Source organism: Neodiprion virginianus, chromosome 5 (assembly GCF_021901495.1).
Source record: "Neodiprion virginianus isolate iyNeoVirg1 chromosome 5, iyNeoVirg1.1, whole genome shotgun sequence".
Lineage (NCBI taxonomy): Eukaryota > Metazoa > Arthropoda > Insecta > Hymenoptera > Diprionidae > Neodiprion > Neodiprion virginianus.
This window is the reverse complement of record NC_060881.1, coordinates 24,841,604-24,852,043: the sequence shown is the minus strand read 5'-3', so window position 1 is coordinate 24,852,043 and position 10,440 is coordinate 24,841,604. Positions and strand designations below refer to the sequence as shown.

The following is a 10,440-nucleotide window of genomic DNA, read 5'->3' as shown; positions in this document are numbered from 1 at the left end:
TGATGTACGTAATGTTTGTAACGAGTTGGAACCCAGGTAGTCGTCCATTATATTCAGAAGATCCAGATTGAACGTTAATTATTCTCAAGTTGTGAGTACAATTAACGAATTATTTACCAAGCAAATCCTCCCTCCGTCCCTCTCGCCCCCGTAATCTACTTCCATCTCTCTTCGACACAAAGGGATCCTCCTCGGAGCACGTTAGAATAATTCTAATCAAAGCCAGCCTTGTTCTAACAAGAAATGCTGAATCATCCGTAGCTTCATAGCTCACCGTTCCTTCAAGTTTTGTGTTCTTATTTCAGTTCGATTCAACGTTCACAGTCACGTACAGTAGCGAATGTTACGTTGGTACAGCGTAATTGATTTATTCATTTCCTCTCGCCAGTGTGTGTGTGTGTGTGTGTGAATGTATAGATGTGTAACGTAATATTTGCGAAGGTGGAAATACTTCGCTTCCTTTGCTTTCTCAGATACCTGCGACAGGAAATGAATGAACGCCTTTATATTCACGCGTGCATATTTACCGTATTATTCATGCATCTTCAGTTAAATTTTATTTTCACTCGTACATTCAGACTTCAGGGCATAATGATAAAAGACACGCCCGTGTCGCCTTATTTACTTCTCTGTATCTTTTGTAAATGTGCGTAACTCACTTGTGACACTCTTCAGGGAGTCCGAGACTTTCCTGACCGTGGTTCGAGGTAAATTCAAGCTTTGTTTAATGTGTAAATCGATTTTTTTTTTCAATTTTATACGGTAAAATTGAAATAGGTTAGACGGTAAATTAGGTCATGATAAAATGAACAATTTTTTTATAATTTACTCGGCAAAGTATCTGTACAACTCCAGAGAGTTTTCACAGACGTATTTTTTTTTTCTTTTACAGTTTCTATTATAATACGTACTTTGAAGCTGTTTCACTAAAATTTTCACTAGGCTAGCTGACGTAATTATTCAAACAGCAGTCAAGTCCTGTTCAATTTTTGGCTACTTTGTCATTTGACCTCGGATATTATTCACCTTTTTCCAAAAATACGGAAAATTGCAATTGACGTTTTCACTCCACTTGGCTTTTCTTAAATTATTCGCGTAATTGAATAGAAGCATGCATCCAGAAAAAATATCAAAATGTGTGGAGGGACGACATTCCCATTCTAATATCATTCACAACTGTTTCCTTTTCATTTTGAGATATCGCGATGCTGATAATGATCCTGATATTTTGCGATCAATTCGTGCAAAAAAAAAAAAAATTAGTTTTCGAATGATTAGAAATTTGTATTTCTTGAGTGATTTCCAATAAAAATTCACCAAATTCGTTGATAAAATGAACGACTGTCGAACTTGTTTAATTCGATGAATAATAAAGATACAAGAGTATAAATCTAAATTTCGACTTCAATTGTCTCACTGCTGTTCATTTCTCTCTTCTCTTGCTGTCGCTCGGGTCAATCGTCTGGGTGAAAAGGGTAACTTGCCCTGCAATTTTGAGGAGGGAAAACCGAGGGACCTTTCACGAGAAATGATTATAGGTAGAGTCGTTGGGTTAGTATCGTTATGCAAAGCAGAGGTAGGATAACAATTAGAGTCGAGAACTGGTCAGTGCTTTGTGTGTGGTGAAAATAAACAGGCATGCGGCTTTCCCACGCTGCGAGTTATACTTCGAATTCCACGAGTCGATGGAAATTAAATCACCTGTATTAAACTGCGAGACGGAAATCTTCCTCTTTATTGACGCGAGCAGTTCGCGAATCTTTATGCAACTATTTTACAGCGTCTCGTAAAGCTTTTCCAGAAGAAAAAGAGAAACATTCTGATATTTTCGGATATTTAAACGCGTCACTCAACAAGTACAACAGCTGTACGTTGTGCTAATGTGATTGAAAAGTTGAGAAGCTAATTTTCGGTTAAACATAAAATAAAAATAAGCCTGCTACAATTCGGTGTCAAATTCATTTCAAGTTGGCAAAATTAAAAGTTCAACGATAACAACGAACAAATTATAAGTTTGAAAACAGTAACAACATTTTGTAAAAATGTATTTTGAAGTAAGTGATTATTATCGATACGATAAATTACTGCTGCGTTTACGAATGAATTGAAAAATTTAATTTCGCTACTTTTTTGAATAACGTCAGATTTCAATACGGACATAGTGGTCACTGACGTATGATCGGTGCAGCGTAATTTTAAACGAAATGTCATCGTCAATTTGCCTCGGGGGTGCGAATTCTCTGATGCAACAACAACGCGGAAAGGGAAAAGAAATGCGCTTGAATAATCGAGTGATCGCGGTAAAACCGGCTCCCTCATTAGTCCGCCGAGAGAAAGGATCTGTCGAATCACCCAATATTAGATCTACGCGAAAAAAATTACGAGCAACGTGCCAAGGTTATATAATTCATCGGAGTAAAAAATTGCATCGAATGGAGCACGACAGTGAAATGATGGACTTTGGCGATCACGGTTCAAGTTTAAGTGAAATCCGATTACCTTTGAAGTGATATCCAAGCGAGCTTTATATTTCGAGCTTAAAACGTTTCATGTTTTAAATATTCCTGTAAGGATATCGCGTTAAGAGCATCAAATATCCGAGAATCCTTTGCGGATTATTCAGATCTAAAAAAACCTACTTACATAACATTTAACGGTACTATAAAAAAATGTATAATTTAATATTTGAGCAGCGCGAGTATTTGAGGAGTGACACAGCTGTAAAATTCTTTTTTTCATGGAAGAAAAAGTAATACAACAGGAATATCTAAGAAAGTTATTAGGCATAAATATTTAAGTACAATATAACAACTTATTCTCGACAAATATTAAAAAATTGCGACACCGGAGTCATTCTCGCGAGACACGTTGAGTTCTGCGGTACGCGGTTTGATTGTTGGAAATTTGAATCCAGAAAAAAAATTACTCAATCTACATGTTCATAGCTAGTGAAATGCGTAGGCGATTTTAAAAATATTGATTTTGATGTGTGATTTCAGCTTATCTAAATAAAAGTCGTTCAATATTCGATGAAGAAACGGGCAATTATTTGTCAATAAATAACGTTTAAATTAACTTATCGAAAAACACCTAGGCGCGTCGCTTCTGTGAGAGACATCGTCGCACTGTAAAATATATTGAGATTCCTCGACTTGCCTTCATCCTCTGCGATATCAGGTATACGCGATCTACACTCTATAGTACATCGTCTACTCAACTTCGTCGAAGTTATTGGAAATTGAAAGCGCCCAACTTGAGTGCGTAATTCCGTCTGAACTCGAGTCGGCGATCTTCGATACGAAGGACAGGGTGTGACGGGGTTGAGGCGTAATATAAGAACCCATAATTGGTTATAGGAAAACATATTACCACAGTCAATATTGAACAACGATACGCAAGCTCGTGCTAATATTTCTCGGGATAAACTCTGTCTTTGCGTTTAAACTTTGACTGTAAACGACGAGATGATAATTCCATTACAAAAACGTGGTTGCAGTTTTTTATTTTTATTTTCTCAATTTTGGAGATTAATAAGGAAAATAAGATTTGTTTGATTAAAATCAAGTCGAGGTGTGAAAATTATTGCAACGACTTGTTGCCAAATCCTTAAATATTGAATAATTGTATAAAATGAATGTACGAGTGGTAAAAAGTTTGTGTACGAATTGAACGAAAAGATAAATGCTCTTTTCGAAGCAACGTTCGGCAACAGAGATTAGTCTGTAAGTCATTTTACTTTACGATGCGATTATCGTGCGGGATGAATGATGGACTGATAAATACAACGACGGATAAAATATCGTTCTGTCTCGTGCCACGTCCTGATCACAATCGTGTACGCACGTCACGCCCGATTCGTGCGTATTGAAGATCTCGTGCCCATGTAACCACGTCTAAAGTAACACTTGGTGCGCGAACGGAGAAAGTCTGTCCTTGACTTAATATCAGCGAAAAGGTCCGCGAGTCTTGTTTTAATGTTGCGTCTTTTCACCGTAGGCCGCAGCTATAATATTGTCGGACGAAATGAAATTGAATAAATTATCAACGTTTCTCATGAATTATGTATAACAGCAGGTCAGCGGTTGACGGATAGTCCGATTGATTGGACATGCGTGTACAAAAGATATAATTTTATTTCGGGTTTCGTACGACGTAATTATGCGTGGCTAAACGCATGAGAAAAAAAACTTGGTTTATTTCCTGTATTTTGTCATTAGTAATTTTTTCTCTCAAATTCAGGTGATTCGTGCATACATGCATGATGCAGAAAATCGCTGTTTCCACAAGTGGAAGGAAATTCGAACAACGAAACTAGGTTTTTTTTTATTCAGAGAAAATTTTTCCAACGATAAATTGGGAATAGCCTCCGAAGGTTAATTTTTATTGGCTGAGGATTTTTAATTGATTTTTAAAAAAATGCCAACTGATCGTTCGACAAACGACGATGAATAAAAGTACGGACGAATGATAAAAATTTAAAAATCCCAGGTTTGCAAAAGAAATTGAGAGCAAATCAACGTTTCTACAAACTGAGTTTTCGGTATTTCTTTTTAATGTGTTGAAAAAAAATTAATCTAAAACGGGGATTTTCACGTTACTTTAAAATTATCAAGATTATGATCACTCCAAGTCTAGTTAGATGACAATGCGACACTCCTATTTTTTCTCTTCGTAATAATTCTCAAGCGGATAGATACCGTATCGAAATATGATCAGCGTATTTCGCCACAAGTATACAGCCGCAGGGAGCGACGTTTGCCTAATCATAAATCATAATTCCGCATTGCAAAACTCGACTTAATATATCGTTTCCCTTATACTATTCTCATAACAATTATAACAATTATAATTTCAAATAACAAAGCTGCCATTTCTACTATTTTTATTCATTTCATGTTTATCCTCGTGCTTAAAATTTTTTTTTTTTTTCGATCCAATCCGATCATAAAAAATTCACACAAATTTTATAATCATTTTTAATCATTCCAGCCATCATTATTCGCACACTTTACGATACGGTACCCTTTCACTTACAGAGTACACACACATGGTCGATTCGTGTACACAATACTCAACAGTTTCGCCACTGCAACTTGTACACTTCACAGCGAGCAAATATTGATAATACATGCATCGGTTATCAATAAATATACGGGATCGTTTGTAATAATATAATACCGAATAAATAATCCGGCAGCGATATTGACTGCGGCTGAATCAATTTCTCAGCCTAAGCGATTATGAGAATACGCGAGTGTCCGTTTGTACTATACAGGTGCTTGAATAAATTGTCGGTTATTTTCTAGGCTCGTATGCTAAACTTATTTCACGACGAATAAGATCATAGAAAATGTTACGATTTTTATTCATGGATTATTATATTATTATACGAGACAAAATATACGTTCTCAAATATTTTGCAGCATATGCGTCGTATACAGATTGATGATAGTTATTCGGTATTTGATAATTAATTAGTAATCGTAGTTGGAGAGATGAAAGTAATGATGTATTACCGACGTTTTTGAAAGTGGTTATTAATTTCCCTGATTTCCCGCTCAAGGTGGACAATTTTGTTACCAGTTCATTTGAATCTGCACATTCAGTCGTTTTTTTTTTTATTTTTTTTTTATTATTAATAAATAGGGTGGTATATTCCTGCAGCGCAAACATCGAGAGATAACGTTACTCACCTATTTGCTTTAATTGTTCCAAGTAAATAAATTGCTCGGAAATGAATGCAGACTTCGATTAACCGTCGAATCTATGTTCGATGTACGTTCTGCACTTTTGTTCGATTGAAATAAATTGTACAGGCGGTTGTATTAAATATATCAAGATGAATGTTTGAAAATAAGGTCTCTTTTAGTTATCTTCGATTTTTATACGTTTGAAGAGACTGTACCGTCAGATTAATACCTACTTTGAAAGTTTCCAATATCAGCGATGAAGTTGGTGCAAAACTGGGTCGGGGGCCTCTTAAATTATTCCTGTAACAAGAGTGCGAATAATAGAGGCGTAGGAAGTGATTTTCGAACACGAGAGAGAAACGGCGGAGAGGAAAGACTTGAATTGCAAATTATTTGTTGCACAAGGAAAGTGGATTTGGATGACGATGAACCGATGAGTGAGTAAAATCGAGGAGTAATGGTATTAACAATGGTGCAACAATACGATTTGAGGCAATTCTCACGGCCGTATTGTAAGCTTAAATTCAGGTCATTTCGCGTCTTGTGTGGAACGATACAATCGAAAATTTGTATCACATGACATGCGTGCTAAGTACGCATTGATACGCGTAGTATTTAATACCTATATACGTTATTCAATATTCAGATAATTGTCTGCAGAATGGATTATATTATGCACTATATGTTGTACGTATACTATGTCATACACCCAAGACACCAAAGGCAGCGATAAGATAGTTTGCGGCCAGATGGAAAAAAAAAAAAAGTAGTAAACGAATAAAAAAAAAACGAGGTATTAGAACACTGAGAAATAAATCGGCAAAATAAAATACATCGTGAGTTTCTCAGGTTCCAAAGTTAGCCTTGCGAAATATCGGTAGGTATAGGTGATTATCCGAGAACCGATCCCTGTATATATAACCTATGATCCAAAGTCTGCAGTCTGAATATTATCCTAGACTGTAAAAAATATTGAATTTAAATGTGGTTCGGTAAAGATGTCGGAAATTTTCAATGATTTTAGGTATTCGGTATCTGAGGCGAATCAAACATTCATTACTCGAAATGTAATCGAAAAATGAGTCGAAATATTCCACGTCAGAATAAATGAAATCTCGCAATTAGCATTGTGAGCGGAATTATTTCGTGATTGATGAAAATTATTATCTCTTTTACAATTATACGTAATTTGCAGTGATACGTAATTATTATGCATATCAAGAGTAAATAATTAGAAAATTGATTATACGTATTATTGGTTTCGCATGAGGGGTAATCAAAGAAAAGAAAATGTTGAAACAGAAGAAATTAATTGAACAGAAATTAAAAAATTAATCAGAATACAAACGTGTATGTAAATGAAATTGAAATATGACAAATTGATCATTGTTTAAAGTATACGTAAAGGTTGGAAATACTTATTAGTAAATTATTTATTTAACAGTGTAATCGACGAAGAACCGAGAAAATGGAAAACTAAGTTCATATAAGTCATTTCAAATGGGAGGCGTATTTTTCAAGTACTAAGAAAATAAATAAAGATATTGAAAAAAGGAAGAAATTTGAATGAATAATGAAGAGATAGTTGTACAAATTTTTTAAACTAATTATTATGTGAGAATTTCGCTATCTAGAATGTATAAGATGATGTTGATAACAAGATGTTATTGAAGAATAAAAATAAATCTGAGCTGCTATTAAAATTGTAAATTTGGAAAATAAAGCCGCACGCGGTGTAATTCGAATAACGAAGGTTCGGTGTCCAAGCTTTCATTTATAATTCCATCATTGTCTATTTTTAAATTACGACAGAGATATTTGTCAATTTTCTGAATACTCAACGTGCGACTATCTTCGTAACGGTATATTAATAACGAGCACGATTTTTGGCCAACTAACCTTGTTAATTAGTCGGGACGAATTTCCGCTGAACAGATTCGACGAGGGTTGTTTGCTGCCCGAAGTATACAAGACTAAGAAATGATAGCTTTGTTTTTGTCAATTTGTAAGAGACCGAGTTTGAGGTGTTCAGGGGTATCGAGTCCAGGTGTAAACGTGGTAGTGTAACCGCAGTTGCAGTGAGTACGTACAGACACAAGCAGAGCCAAGAGGGGCATTGGTGGGGTGGTGTAAAAGAGACGAATCGCGGTTTGGGAGCTCGGCAACTGCTATAAAAGCGAAAAAGTTCGCCACTAAGTCAGATAAGGCAATATAATCTCTCACGGGAAAGAGCCAACTTTACCAGGATGACGTTCAAAGTGAGTGAAACTTCTCCTAATACCTTGTATAAGACGACTAACACAACTCGCTCGCTTCGAATCCCACCGGCAGGGATTTATGTGATTCGATTGATCGAACAAAGGTTCCATTAATTTACTACTGTTTAAATTATCGAGAATTTTGAAAGTTTTACGGGATTTCAAGTGATTCTTACGAAGCTCTCGCATCCCAAGGATTTCATTTAACGATCAATGGGTCCCGTTATCGGAATCAAAAGTTACAAGAAGAGAAAAAGTTAAGGAGAATCTGATGAAAAGGCCAAAGTTTAATTGAACCGTTTCCCAAATGGTTGATATATTAGATCGTGTTCTGAAAATACAATTAGATTCACTTCTGTTACATGGTGGAAATATTGTTTCATTAATTTTCACTATGTCATGTGGGTGAAAACTACGGGTGGAGATTATTGAAACAGATCATCATCTTTTCCTCAATTCCGATTCAAATAGCATGGTCCATTAATCCCGAAAACATTTCACGCGACTTCCGAAAAATTCCAATCAATCGATTTTTTACACTCGATGACTTGTGACGCTTTATACCACTGCCAAAGAACTCAGAATCCTCCAGCCCAAATTGCACAGTATTTCTCAATCGTCCTCACATATTCCAAATCACACAAAACCAATTCAACGACTAGTATGCAGTAGAATTCAACAGTGGTCATCCCCTGCGGAATACCCACCATCGGAATTTACACGAAGAGCTTACTCACCACTTTCACCTTGTCGCCATCTAACCACCAAACCATCGATTCCAGCTCGTGGTATTCGCCGCTTTGGCAGTGGCCACTCATGCCGGTTTCATAAACAGTGGTCACCCCGTGGGACCGACGATTGGGACCTCATACGTTTCAAATCCAGGACTCCTGAGGGCCGGTTCCTCATACTCGTCTCCCTACGGCTACGGGACATCCGGTTATCCATTGTCAACTGGTCGTTCCTACTCTTCCGGAGTTCCAACGGGACACGTGGTCGTCAGACCCGCAAGTTACGGCTCTCCCTACGGCTATGGAGGAAGGAACACACCAGGGGCCGTTTCCTACCCTTCGGTTTCCGGTTTCGCCCCGAGGAGTCTGTCGTACCCAACGCCAACATTCGCATCCCCGGTACTGAGGAATGGATACTCCGGATTCTCCGGATTCAACGGCGGCTATGGCGCCGGGTATCAGGCACCCCTGAACTACCAGCATCAGCCCCTGGCCTACCAGACCTCGCCAATTGGCCACCACCCAGCACACGGGTCTTTCAGCGAACTGGGTACCGGATATGGATACTGAGGATGACGAACCCTCGGGAGATAGACGGAACACCCACCCAGTAATTTCATGGTCTACAGCATGGCTTAGAATACTATTAAAACAGTTCCTAGATTATACGTTTTGCCATGTGCAGGCTCGCTTGCAATGTGTCGACGTATCCATAAACATGTACCCAAAAGTTTTATACCTCAAGTAAACGAACCGTTTGGATCAATCTTGCGCTGTTGTCTTTTACAATGATACTCTTGTGTAGCAGTACGCTGTAGGAAAAGTATCGCGGTGAGTTCTATGGACTACAGTTTGGTGCCAGTCGAACACCGTCTGACGTCAGCTACCGAATATGCCACATAGTCCAAATCGGTTGATTTTGGTCAATTTCGATTAGCATCGCCGATTTTGACAATTTTCACTGATTGTCATAGTACCGACCACTGCTCAACGGGACAAACACAGACCACGTGGTCAGCATGATAAATTTTTATGTGGAATGGATAACGGCTACGCGAAACAACGCCTATCTGTTAATATAAAATGTTACTCAAGTCAATCTTGTGTACAACCCACTCAGGAAATTTACATTGTCACGGACACCCCGTCATGGATATGTAAATACGTCTATTAAACATTCAATTCAACCGAAATGAAGTACAATAGAGAGCTCTAGTAATGATCCAAAAGTCCGGTTGTTGTACATCTAGCAGAACTCTACTAGATGTCCACATAGATCTTCATCGGAGATATCACGGATTTGGTAGGGATGAATTTAATCCCTTTAATCGACGTTACTTTTATACCATCTAGTGCTGTTTGCGTATCACGTGCAAATTTTGTTTTGTCGCGGACAATAAGTCCCAGATCTAGGTAATATAGACTAGGCACTCAAGAACGATCAAGCACGTAGATACCGGATGTGATTCGGAGAAATGATGGGGATTTTTATAATTTGGAGCTATATTTCGTGGCGAGAGAGACCGGCGACCATTCGCCACCTGGTGGTTGTCTGTAGTACCACTATTTATGTGCATGGATAGATATCCATCACCGTCTTTAATCTGACCGTAGATATTGTGGATTTCTTTAGATATCTATTAGAGATGCACCGTGGATATGGATATTTCATGGAGCTGTCGATGCTGTTTAGACCTGCGATATATGGAGTGTTCCGTGCGGGAAGATATCATCTATTCGGTGAGATCTTATATTTTCATT

General features: G+C 37.6%; 1 protein-coding gene across 1 annotated transcript; it reads left to right on the top strand.

Moving 5' to 3' along the window:
* The first annotated feature begins 7,807 nt into the window (after positions 1-7,807).
* On the top strand, positions 7,808-9,445 carry LOC124304535 (prisilkin-39-like). The gene is made up of 2 exons (XM_046762905.1): positions 7,808-7,948; positions 8,731-9,445. The coding sequence occupies exons 1-2, from the start codon at positions 7,937-7,939 to the stop codon at positions 9,247-9,249; spliced, it is 531 nt and encodes a 176-aa protein (XP_046618861.1). The 5' UTR covers positions 7,808-7,936; the 3' UTR covers positions 9,250-9,445.
* Positions 9,446-10,440: the final 995 nt, after the last annotated feature.